Here is a 13,692-nt window from a genome sequence, read left to right as displayed (position 1 = left end):
AAACAAATATAAAAGCCATTTCTGAATTTGTATTTCAATGCAGAAGTATATTACTTTTTAACAGTGGACAGTTAAATTACATTTTTAACATAGCATTTATTAATTTATGTTCTTAATTTTAATTATGATTAAAATATTCATTAAAATATAATAAAAAATAATGAGTTTTTATTTTTGTTTGATTTCAATCTAATACCTTAAAACTTCATAATTTACATAAAAAGTACAATGGTGCCTCATACTTCAAATTTAATTCATTCTAGGAGTCTGTTTGAACTCTGAATCATTTGAAGTCCAAATCAATTTTTCCTATAAGAAACAATTCCCAGACCCTAAATAATATCCATTTTGATAAACTGAAAACAGCAAATACATATAATTTAAGGTAAAAATAACACAATTAAATGCCCTAATAAATTAATTAAAACACAAAAATAATAAATAAAATATGTAAATACTGTATAATAAAATGAAAATTACATTTACTGATCACATGCACTGTTGACTTCAGCATCTTAAATATGGCTGCTAGATCTGTTGCAAGTGTACTGCTTTCTGCTTTGTGATAGGTTTTTTTTTTTACATCTCAATTGTCGAATTTATAGCCTGGCTTTTAGATTTTGTTGCGTTCACACACTTTCCAGATGCCATGGTTAATAACTGAAGGTTATATTGGGTTGAACAGAAAGTCTTTGCATATTTTTAATAGCTGTTGTTACTTAATATAATTTGTGATTTGGTGATAACAGTTATAAAATTTAATATATTATTGCTAATGTGAGACTGTATTCTTTGTTTATAAGCTTATTTTAAACTTTTTACTTCACATTTTGTTTGAATGAAACAAAGTTGAAATGTCTTCATATAAATCATAGCAGGCATGTTATGCTTTGAATTTCAGAAAGGATATAATACCATACTAACTGTATAAATATTCATAATGGATATGATGAAGATGCTCCTAAACCACGACATGTCAAATTCCATTTGGGAAATTTTGAACTAAAAAATACAAAACTTATGGGACACCCAAAAGTTGTTGATGAAGAAAGATTGCAGGAAGAAATTGTTAAAAATTGACAAATAACATACAACATATGTAACCAAATGGATTTTTAAAAAAAAGCAAAATAGCATTGAAAACATATGAGCATAATGCATAGGTGAGAGTGAGAGACAACTTGGGTATATAAAAGATTACATTAATACTTTGAGTGCATTTTTTGCTTGCACAGTTCAAACTCCAAAGTGAATTTTTGTCAAATTTAGCATTCAAAGTTAGTCATTTGAAGTACAAGGTACCATTGTAATAATTTAATAGTAGCCCCTCATTATATTGAGCATGTAGGGAGACAGACCAAATGAGCCATAATCAGATGGTGGTATAATCAGTGTATATAGTATTTATTGGCTAAAGTGTTTTTAATTTGGAAGACAGACAAATAATAATATATCTGAATGAGCAATATAATGAGGTACTACAGCATAATCTTTTACTCTGTAAATAAATGTATGAAGAAAATAAAAAATAAGAGTTGAAAAATTGAAAATAAACACAAAATTTGTTTAAGTGAATTTTAAATACTTTTTTAAAATTATTTTCTTAGTTTGGATAACTTTAAGAAATTTTCTTGGTTAAAAACTGCATTTTTGTTTTAAATGTAGTCCAATAATAAATCCATTTTGATTATCTGATTATAAAATATATATTAAATATATGTTGTGTCTGTAGATGGCTGGGCTGGGTGTTAAGAAGCATATGCAGAATGCAGTTTAAGAAAGAATATGAAGAGCTTCTTATGACACATAATGACGTATATTTTAATACAATACAGAGAACATTACAAAACGAAGAACACTAAACAAATCATCTTGATACTGATTATTAAACGAATATTAATCGTCTTGAAGCGGACACGTTGTTTGTGCTACGTCATTGCTTCTTTTTTTCCCTCTCTCTCTCTCTAACGGTTCGTCTTTTTTCTCGCCTGCGCAGGATGCCTGTGCACGACATCGGACTTGACCAAGTCATATCAGCATGGGGGACATGACCCACATATATTTTATTAAAAATTTCATTTGTCAAATTTTGAATTATGTGTGTGTGTTGTTTTTTTTTTTTCCCCCTACTTACCTTGGTACTTTCTTTCACAGAGAGATTATTATTTAGCATAGTCCACAAGATTCCATACTATTTTGGAAAAGTTATCTTTGTGCAATTTTATTTCTCATAGAAATTAATCAAATTTTTTTCTTTCAAAGACCAAAACAAATTTTTATTTGTATGACATTTTTTAAGCTGAAAAATCATGCTGCCATGTTTTATGCAAAAGACTTAAATTGACAGAAAATAGACCTCTTGGTATAAAGTAGCTAAAAACTGACCTGTTACCTAGAGTAATTTACATGTCTTTTTAGAAAAATTTGGCTATTTAAAAGTTTAATCTTAATTTAAAATTAGATGAGGAAATGGAAGTAGAAACTGTATAAAAAAAGTAGAGCTATCCATCTAATAACAAATTCTGGAAGTTGACTATATGAGGAATATGAACAAAGCCTTACAATTTCTATTATTGATATTTCCTACATAAAAGCTTTGTTTATGCAATTTGTAAACATTATACTTTGTAAACACACCCTCTGCAAAGTCACTCAAGACAATAAGCAGCAGAATGCTTGAAGTCTTGTGATGAATTATTGGAATTCTTAGCTTTCAATCATCATCCTTTGTCAAAAGATGAATTATTTTATTTTTGTGGAAAATGATTATAGAAAATTTTGATGTTTACCTTAACTGTGACCTGTTAGATGGCATTATGGTTGGTTCTGATCACGAATTTATGATATAATACAATGAATTTATGAAGAGTTAATTATATCCGAGGATTTAAAATTGAAGGGATTGAGAAAACATGACAGATGACCAGTTATTTTAATTTTATTTATATTATTTCACTAAATTCATTCTGTTAAGGCATGTGTTGAATTTGCAAACATTATCAATTTTAATTCTGTCTACTTCAGCCAGTTTCCATACTACATTATCTTTATAGATATATCACATTAATAGTTTTCTATTTTTGCTAATGCTTTCAACAAACTTATGATCATCATCATCTGGTAAACGAAAACTTAAAAATAGAATAGTGTTCTAATGTAAGTGGAACACACATTATTTAAATTAAAATAAAAAACTGTTATGAGCATGCTACAAAGTTCAATTACACTAGATGTATTATCACATTAATGAAATATTATTTGTAATTTAACAATTTAATCAGAAAACAAAACAGAATTATTTAAATTATGTAAGTGGAAATTTTTTAAAATTGTAGTTCTACCTTACATTTCAATATATATTATATAATGAAAATATTGTATTAGAATATAATTAGATAATGCAAATAGTATTAATTTCAAAGATTTTTTAAAAATAAAGACTAAAGACTGTTTAAAAGTATTTTGAGAGCCTAATACAATGGCTTCTTAATTTATGTGTGCTTAAATTATGCAGATATAAAATAATGCATTATTGCACAAGAGGCCAGTGCAATAGCCTTATCATTATCTCATTTTGTTTTACTAAAGATTGTTGATCAGTTGTCTATTGGAAGAGTGTAATTTTTTTTTTTTGCTTATACTTATTTTCCAATAGTGATAAATTAACTAGGATGCAAGACTTGTCTCATAGGCTTATTATTACAGTTTTTGGTGATTGTTTATATTATGCACTAATTTAAATTGTGCAAGACATTCTGGAATGTAACTCTTGCTTAAACATAAGAATTTACCTTAGTTGGAATTGGTCAATATTTTGGTTTTGATGAGATTTATTTAAAAGAAAATGAAAAATGAAAAAAATAATACTTTTTGTTAGCAATCTGTGAAAGTGTTGAAATATTTTTTATACTAAAAAATATAAATATATTTACAGAGAGATAATTTTGTAATTTTTATCTATTGTCATTTTGAAATTTCAACTGATTTTTAAATTTAAACAAATTTGAACTTTAGTTTTATAAAACAGGACAGAGACCTTAAATTCCTAGTTTTGCATAACAGTGTAAAGTACAATCACATATACCTAGAAGAATGTTGTTATATTGAATTGCAATATATTATTGAAACTTTAGTTTAGAAAATAATAATATTTAAAACAAACTAAAAACATTATTAGGCAATGTTTGAAATTCTTAAATATTAATGTTATAATGAAAAGGAATATTATACAATGCTATTGTAAATAGTGTTTTGTGAATTTTATTATTTTTTATCATTATTACTGAAATTTTTATTATTATTATTATAATATAATGTTATACAGTTGTGATGTGATATGAACAAAGAAATATTGTAATTTTAGAAATGACTAGCTTGTTATACTTGGCATTGTCCAAGTTTATAAGAGAGTAATTTAAAATGTATAAAATTATTAATTCTATAAAAATACAGGTGACACTACATCTAAAGGCAGGAAGTCTGATGTAGGCAGAAATTAATTGATATACAGAAATTAAATCAATACAGTATTCTGAGACAGTATGTTTTATATTATCTAAGTTAAAGTATGGTAACGCACAATAATTGCCAAGTTTCAGAGCTATTGGTTAAACAATCTAAGGGGCATAGCAAACATACATACTCATTAAGCACTGTAGTTTTGAAAAATTTTTATAGTAAAATACCTACTTATCTGAAATAATAAAAAGTGAATGTTAAACATTAAACAGTTAAATGCGATAACTGAAGTAAAATTTTTAAATTATTATTATTCAAAATATCACTTAGTTGAAAAAATTAAGTCTGAATTTAAATTTTTTTAAATTAAGAATTAATGCATATAATAAATTAAATCAAATTTCCCAATCAAAAATATTTCCCAAGCTATAGTTTTTCCCACAGTTTGCAACATGGTCTTGATAAATCACACTTTTTAATTATCTTTTCAACTGAAAACTATGTGGATTAAGATCTGAAAGAATAAGGTGGAAACTAGGAAAAGTAGGAAACTCATAACTAATCACTGTTATTGGAGAAATGTTGCAGAAATATCTGTAAGCAATGTCCAATATTTGAAGTCACTATGAAAGTGCTAGACTCGGGCATTGTTGCTACTGCAGTTGGGATACGACAAAAGTGTTGAGTGTGTCTCAATATTTCTGGGTTGTCATAGAGCATGTCAAGGCCCATTGGAATTTTTTTTACAGAAATGTCTTATCTTGAAATGTCACCATATCAGATTTTGTTGCATGTGATCTGCTAAATACTTTGAGACAGTATTAAATAGGGATACTTTAATTTAATTACAATTGCCTGATATTTGATATGCTATCAAAAAATATATTAAGTGCTTTAGCTCTGTGTACTGATCAAAGATATTGATTCTTCATTCAACAGATCAATAAATTTTCTATGCTGATTTGATTTCTTGCTTTGAATGAACATATAGTTTATATATTTGAAGTTTGTGTTTAAACTTGTTGTTTTTTAAATGATATTGAATTCATAAATATAAAATTTCTGTTTATATTTTAAGGTACTGTTAGAATTTGGCATGCAAATACCTATCGTCTAGAAAGTACTTTAAATTATGGATTAGAGAGAGTTTGGACAATTGCTTGCTTGAAAGGTTCAAATAGTGTTGCTCTTGGTTATGATGAAGGAAGTATTATTGTAAAGGTAATTAATTTAATTTAAAAAATTATATATTATATAATATTTATTAAACAATAAATTATTATTTAAAATAATTTTTAGCTTGGACGAGAAGAACCAGCTATGTCCATGGATAATTCTGGAAAAATAATTTGGGCCAAACATTCAGAATTACAACAAGCAAATCTTAAAGCAATGACAGATGCAGAAATTAAAGATGGAGAACGTTTACCATTGCAAGTTAAAGATATGGGTAGTTGTGAAATTTATCCTCAAACCATTTCTCATAATCCAAATGGAAGGTATAATAGTAATAAAAATTATTTATTGTTAAATATTAATAACACATTTTATTACAACATATAGATAATATTTTAAACATATTTTTAACAGTTTATTTTCCATTAATTTTATAATAGGTTTGTTGTTGTTTGCGGTGATGGTGAATATATAATTTATACTGCCATGGCATTAAGAAACAAAAGTTTTGGAACAGCTCAAGAATTTGTTTGGGCATTAGATTCTTCAGAATATGCAGTCAGAGAAAATAGTACTTCTGTTAAAATTTTTAAGAACTTCAAAGAGAAGAAGTCATTCAAACCAGAATTTGGTGCTGATGGTAAAAAATTTCATTGATTCCTAAAAATTAAAATCAAATACCCAAAAGAAAATATTTTTATTGAAATAGTATATTTTAATGAATAGTTATTTTTGGTGGACATATGCTTGGAGTAAGATCTGTGAGTGGACTTGCTTTTTACGATTGGGAATATCTTGATCTTATTAGACGTATTGAAATACAACCAAAGCATGTAAGTTTTTAGTATAAAATTTAAGATTAAATTTTTAGATCTTAAATTATATAAATATTTTTAAAGTAGTTAATAAAATCTTATTATGAAATATTATATTAAATATATTTAAATATTTCATTAGGTATTCTGGTCTGAAAGTGGAGAATTGTTATGTATTGCAACAGATGAATGTTTTTATATTCTAAAATATAATCCTGAAGCTGTAACCAAAGCTCAAGAAACTAAAGAAGGAATGACAGAAGATGGTATTGAAGAATCATTTGATGTAAGAAACTATTTTATGAAAAAATTTAGAAAATTCCTATATTTGAGAAATTTCAATTAAGTTAATGTTGATTTTCAGGTCCTAGGTGAAGTTCAAGAATGTGTGAAAACAGGATTCTGGATTGGAGACTGTTTCATTTATACAAATAGTGTAAACAGATTAAATTATTATGTAGGAGGTGAAATTGTCACGGTTGCTCATCTTGATAGGTAACAAAATTCATATGTATTTATGTAATGAAGAATTTCTAAGTGAAAATAATATATAATAATATTTCATATAACTTTTTTATTAATAGGACTATGTATTTATTGGGATATATTCCAAAAGATAATAGACTTTATCTTGGTGATAAAGAATTAAATGTTGTTTCCTATTCCCTACTGTTGTCAGTCTTAGAATATCAAACAGCTGTAATGAGAGCAGATTTTGAAACAGCAGACAAAGTTTTACCAACAATTCCAAAAGAACAACGTACAAGAGTTGCACACTTCTTAGAGAAACAAGTAAGTACTTAATTTATATTTATTGATTTGTGGTTCTATTAATTTTTGTTTTGTATAGAAATGTTTATATATTAAAGTTGAGAAACTTTTTAAGACATTTTATAATTTATTAGTAATTTGGAAAAAATTGATGTCTTCATTCAATAATTTACTGAACAAATTCAAGTAAGTTATGGCATGCTAATAAAGGTAAAAGTACACTGGTTTCCAAAATTTAAGAAACAAAGTGAAATTTGAAGCTATTTGGAAAAGTTCAAGGACAGTTTAACTTCTACTATCTGAATTTCAGTTATGATGATAGAACTGTGTGTATTATAGTCTTAATTTATGTTTTTTCTCTAGATGTCCTCCCTCCAAACACTGACACTTCTCTCATTGTTTTGGCATTGATGGTATGCTTGCAGAATAGAAGTATTTTGATTGGTATTGAAGCCACTATATGATGAGTACTCTCAAATGCAATAGAGTAGCTGTCTTCCAAGGCATACTTTAAAGGTCCAAACGATTAGAACAATCAAGTGGTGATAGATCTGGACTGTAGGTTAGGTGATCCAGAATTAATAATAATCAAGCCAAAATGAAATATAAAAAGTTGATTCCTTTCCACATGGTCTAAACATTAGTAAGGCTGAAAGTAGCAACATAATTAAGTAGCTATGAAATCATGAAATATCTGTGAAGGAACTCCAACTAAAGTTGTTCCATGGTGCCAGGCTTCAAAGGCAATACTAGCCCTCCATAGGACTGTGTGGTGTTTGGCATTACAAAAGAATCCACCAACACAATAAATATGCTATGGTCAGAAGGAAGAAATTATGCAGTCAATCATCAGCAAGATCATCAGACAAAAGCATCAGCTCATAAAACACAAGAACACAACTTGAATCTCAGCATTGCCAGAAATGAAAGACAGATTTCTGATGTCTGTATGAAGAGTACCTTGGTAGTAGGAAGTAGAAGTTTATAACTATGCTAGATGAAGATTGGATCAACCTATCAAATCGCAGCTAGATTTGGAGAAGAAACACACACCTTATTAAACTCTAACCCAATTTAATAGCCAAGATTGTTTTCAATCCAGTTTGATGGATCTGCTTTAGTTGCTTACAATGTATTCAAATGAAAAGAATGACCACATTTGAATACAAGGGCAATTCAAAATTTAAACACAAACATAAGCAAACTTATAATAGTTACTTGATCAATTATAAAATTTCAGAATCATAAAGGATGAAATAAAAGTAAAATACAAAAACTATATATTATTTACAAACTATATAAAATTAAAAATTAACAAACAAAAATAATGTGGGTTGAACTTTTAACCATCTGGAAATCTTTGTATGAACTGTAACCTTGACAGTTCAATTCACATTAATTGCATGTTTGTTTATTTTTAATTCTATATAGTTTGTAAATAATACATAGTTTGCATATTTTATTTTACTTCATCTCTTATGATTCTGAAGTTTTGTAGTTAAACAAGTAACCATTATAAGTTCATTTAAGATTTTGTTTAAATTTTGAATTGCCCTTGTATTCAAATGCATTTGTACTTTTCATTTGAATATGTTGTAGCAACAGTAACCATCAAACTGGATCAAAATCATTCTTGACTGTTAAATTGTGCTAGAGATTGATAAGGTGTGTAGTTTCTTTTATTTAGTCTTCTAATGGTTTGTTATTTATTGGTGAGTTTGACAATGTAAGGAAACATTTGAGAAATGTTTCCTAATTGTTGCTGGATACTCTCACAGAGGAAAGCTTCAATATGATGAGTAGCCAAGAACAGCAAGGTGAATGTTCAGTACTTCCAAGACAACATTATGAAACCAATCTACCTCTGAGAATGGTTTATCTTGTAAGGAAATGGTGGTGTAAACTTGGTCAACAACATGTTGACCAAGTTTACACCACATAGATACTCTGCAGGTCTGCAAAATCATCCCTCTTTCTATGCATTCATGAAAAGGTACCTTGATATGTTTTTATGACATGCCTGTGAAGTCCTCTGATGTCAGCTTGATGGACTTTTGTGACTTATGGATGCTGAAAACAGCAATTAGAAAATGCCATATCACAATACTGGACAGTCTTTGATAAGTTTGTGTAGATGAATGGAACAAACTATTTCTCTCTTATGTTCAGGTCAGTCTCCTTCAGTGGAAAGTGAGGTACAGTGCTCTAATTCAAGAGCAGAACAGCCACATAACTGAGTATAACTGTTGATGACATTATAGATTTACATAAACTGAGAGGATTGTAAATTTTATTCACATGGAAAGGAATTGCTCTTCTATATACTTATTTAACAAATAAAATTTGATGCATGGTCAAAAGCAATCAAAATTCATTAATGACATTAACAATAAGTTAATAAGGAGTGTGGTCATTTCTCACATAAAAACAGGTTCACTTTGATGTTTCAAGCTAAAATTATTCAGAGAGACTTTTGAATTGATGGCTTTTGTTCTGCTAATGCATTGTTTCTACAGGGTTTGAGGAGAAGGATTAAGACCTAAAGCCTGTCAGCTTAGAATCTCTTGTGCATGTACTATAGGGTTGAGTTCAAGGAAATGGACTGGCCAATTCATACAGCAGCTCTTATTTTCCATAAGATATTACTCAACAATTCTAGCTCTGTTACAACTGCTATCTCTGATGTAAATAGCTCTGTCCAACATTTTAAATGTAATGTTCTTTTCTTTTTCATTTTGTTTGATCTTGATGACAGTTAAATTGACTTAACTAAAGCACTTGAGTAAAAATTAAACTTATTAAGCAACTTTCCAAGATATAAATAACATTTGTTTTATTATCCTACCATCATTTTTCTGGTTCTGGCACTGTGAAGATAGGTATTTTACTCCTTCAGGATAAAATTGCTACCAGTCTCACATGCAGACTTGATGTAGGGTTCTACAATCTCATCCCTTTATTCTTGAGCATTTGCAGAACTTGTTAGAAGTGCACAAAGATTATGCAGCCATCCATGACAACCCATATTATGAAACTATTCCCATTTCACCACCTTATGAATGGCAATTTCTGGCCAGCTTCTCTAAGGTCATCTTTGCTCTATATGCTAATACACTGTCAGGCAGTATTGGACATTGCTAATTTTTGGACTGAGGTCTTTGATCTTGGTGTTCAAATGATCCATTAATTCATTCAAGAGACTCCAAAAAATAAAAATAAAATATACAGTTTCTTATAATTAGAAGTTTGACTATTTACAAAAATATAATTTTTGAGTCTATCTGAAAATTATCACCTTTAATTGTCCAGCACAAATGTTTTAACAAAAATAAAAACGTTTTCGATCGTTTTCAACGGTCATCTTCAGTTACAACTCAAATTAAAAAAAGAACGATAAAATAGAATTAAATACGAAAATAATAGCGCATTTATATTATTTTCGTATTTAATTCTATTTTATCGTTCTTTTTTTAATTTGAGTTGTAACTGAAGATGACCGTTGAAAACGATCGAAAACGTTTTTATTTTTGTTAAAACATTTGTGCTGGACAATTAAAGGTGATAATTTTCATATTAAGTCTAATTTCCAGTTAATTTAAAGTTGGTTTGAGTCTATCCATTAATCCTTTAACACAACCACAGAAGTACCCATTACATTTGTTTGAAGAAAAACTTCAATAAAAAAAAACAAATAATAATAGGTAAAAACTCACAATATTAAAAATGATCAAATGTCAGCCTTTTATTTGAGGTTCTGACATTTTTACATTAAAAATGACAAGCTTCTCACTATACTATCAAGTTTTTTATCCAATTTATATCAGGTTCTAGACCTCTGGTGGTTTCTTACTACATTTATTTATATTTAATAATAAAAATACATATATACAGTCTTGCATTTTTATTAGTCATGTTTTTTCCATTTGTGGGGGTTAAAGAATCTGTCTAATGTCAATTGCTTTTCTCTCTTCAGGATTTTTCAGAAGTAATTAATAGCATTGTAATTATAGAGATCCCCAAGCCTATTAACCTCAACCTGGTTTGGATGCTATTCTAAGGCCATTGTTCTGACATCCTCCCACTTTTTCAAAAGATGTTTAAGAGCAGATATCAGCATTAATCCTCTTTTTCAGAAGAATACTTTGCCAAGTTTCTTGGTGTTCATTCAAGAGTTCTTGGCATTCTGTCGTCAGATCAGTTTCAGGTTTCATTATGAGCTCTTCAATATTCTTTATTTCTCAAATGTGATTTTTGTTATTCCTTAATCTGCTTGAGTCTTCTTGATTATACAGTTTCTTTCTTAGATAATTGAATCGCGGCCTACTGTAGACCTGTTCAGGCCATACTTACCAGCAACATCAGACATCTGCCTACTCTCTATCTTTGCTATTATACTTCCACCTTTTGAAAATAAAAACTGACACAAAACTTAACGAGTGCCCACCTGACAGTCTCATGAATACTATAAAAGAATTGTTTCTGTCAGAAAAATAAAAGGCTGGAATTACAAGAGAGAGTTTCAAAGTTCAGAGGAATACTATCTGACCAGGTTGAGCATCGATATCAACGTCTCCCATGCTCAGAAAAGTTTTGAGTTGTTGCCTGAAGATAAAGGAAGACCAATTGGTATTCATTATTTTATTTTGCTTCTTCTTGTCTTTGTTCTGTGAGGTATTCGTTGTTCAAACATAAAAATCTTTTGCAAAAGTGTTTGTTATTCGATTTATTCATTAACCGATCAACCACTGTATAATGAAGTAAACAATGCATCTTTAACAGTAAATAAGATTGGAGAAATATCGTTTTTGACCCAGTTAACAGGCATGAACAGATGTAAGAGGAATATTATGAGGAAGCAATCTGTACATTTATTCATGCCTGAATTTGGCTTGTTAACTGAGTCAAAAACATTAATGTTTTTCCAACTTTACCTCTTGTTAAAAGTGTATTGTATATTTCATTAAATTACCTACAATAGCTAGTTCAACTTCATATTAAGTGTAATAGGGGCTGATAGTTGTTGCAGTTTCATAAAATCAGTAATTCAATGTGAAATGTCTAATAATAAAAGTAAAGTAATAATTGTTTATTGATACCATAGTAATATTTCTGTTTACTATACAGAAAAATTAAACATTAGAAAACTTAATTTTTGTTTTAATCTATTGAGTGACTTAAACTTTAGACTAATTTTTGAATAGTTTTTAAAATTTATCTAGCATGTAAAATGGAGGGAAAAAATTAAGCCAAAAAATATGCTTGACATTTATGAAAGAATTGAATGTTTTCATATTTAATAAGGTTGAATTAGTTTGTTCGAAAAATTAAATTTTAAAATATTTGAATATTTTTATTTTATGCTAAAGACAGTTAAATCTGTATGACATGATAAACAAATTAGTTTGTTTATAATAGAATTGTTGGCTGTATGAGCAATGGTGGTAAAGGATCAGTCTTTTACTCAGAGATTCAGGTCAAATCTGGGCAGAGAATCCCAGGAATTTTTTATGGATTGTCCTGATAGGTCAGGTGCCACCTCTCATCATCTGGATGTCCCATTGTGACCTGGCAAAACCATGATGGGTCTAAGAAAAAAAATCCTTGGTGCCTGCAGGACAGAAAGAGGACAAAATAATAGAATTTCCTATTTTGATAAATTTAACAAGATTAGGTAGTTGATGCAAAAGCTTTCTAAAAATGAAATTATATTTAATGAACTGATAATTGAAAATTGTGTAATAAGAAAACTAATTACATTAAAAAATCTCAAATTATCATTGAAAGTTTTACACTAAATTCAACACCAATAACAATTGTATGTTAGCATAAAATATAAGAATTGATATCAGTATTATAGAGAGAAATGTCATAGCAATATGTTCTTAAATTTATAAACAATAAGTCCAATTCCTACTTGTAGAAGATGATTATTTCAAACCTTTGAGCAATAAAACTGTTACTAAAAAGAAAATTATGATAATTGTTAAGAAATTTTCCATTTTTTGAACAGCTACATTGTTTTATGAAAACTATTTTATTTTTCCAAAATTTGAATTTATTATGTAATCATTGGTAGTTAAATATTTATAAGTAAACTTTTTAAAACAGAAAAATAAAAATAAATCTTAAATAGTGAGAAATGAAGTATTTCTAAATAACCAATTTATACATATTTATTATTATTATAAAATCTAAAGCTTTCATATATAGTTTAATTTATAATAAAATGTTTTGCATTTTATTGTAAATTATGCATGTATGTACAGAACATATGAATGAATATCTATATTTCTTATTTCATATTTACATCATAATTTAAGTTGAAATTTAGAATTTTAATTTTGTTAGGAATTTCTAAAATAAATTCTGACTACATTTTAATTATGCATAGTGACAACAAAAGACTTAACTAAAGACACATTAGATTCAAATAAACTATTAACAATGTTAAAACACATAAACAGATACTCCA

At 28.0% G+C, this 13,692-nt stretch overlaps 1 protein-coding gene across 1 annotated transcript in view; it reads left to right on the top strand.

Annotated features, from left to right (window-relative positions):
* beta'COP (coatomer subunit beta') overlaps positions 1-13,692 on the top strand; it is a 40,928-nt gene that overhangs the window by 16,403 nt on the left and 10,833 nt on the right. The window contains exons 8-14 of the mRNA XM_067288701.1: positions 5,537-5,679; positions 5,758-5,957; positions 6,075-6,274; positions 6,361-6,467; positions 6,592-6,735; positions 6,814-6,944; positions 7,034-7,241. Of these exons, the coding sequence (XP_067144802.1) occupies positions 5,537-5,679; positions 5,758-5,957; positions 6,075-6,274; positions 6,361-6,467; positions 6,592-6,735; positions 6,814-6,944; positions 7,034-7,241 (1,133 nt within the window). The remainder of the gene's footprint in view (positions 1-5,536; positions 5,680-5,757; positions 5,958-6,074; positions 6,275-6,360; positions 6,468-6,591; positions 6,736-6,813; positions 6,945-7,033; positions 7,242-13,692) is intronic.

This window comes from Centruroides vittatus, unplaced genomic scaffold (assembly GCF_030686945.1).
Source record: "Centruroides vittatus isolate TY-2023 unplaced genomic scaffold, ASM3068694v2 scaffold_899, whole genome shotgun sequence".
Classification (NCBI taxonomy): Eukaryota; Metazoa; Arthropoda; class Arachnida; order Scorpiones; family Buthidae; genus Centruroides; species Centruroides vittatus.
This window is presented reverse-complemented; position numbering and strand designations above follow the sequence as displayed.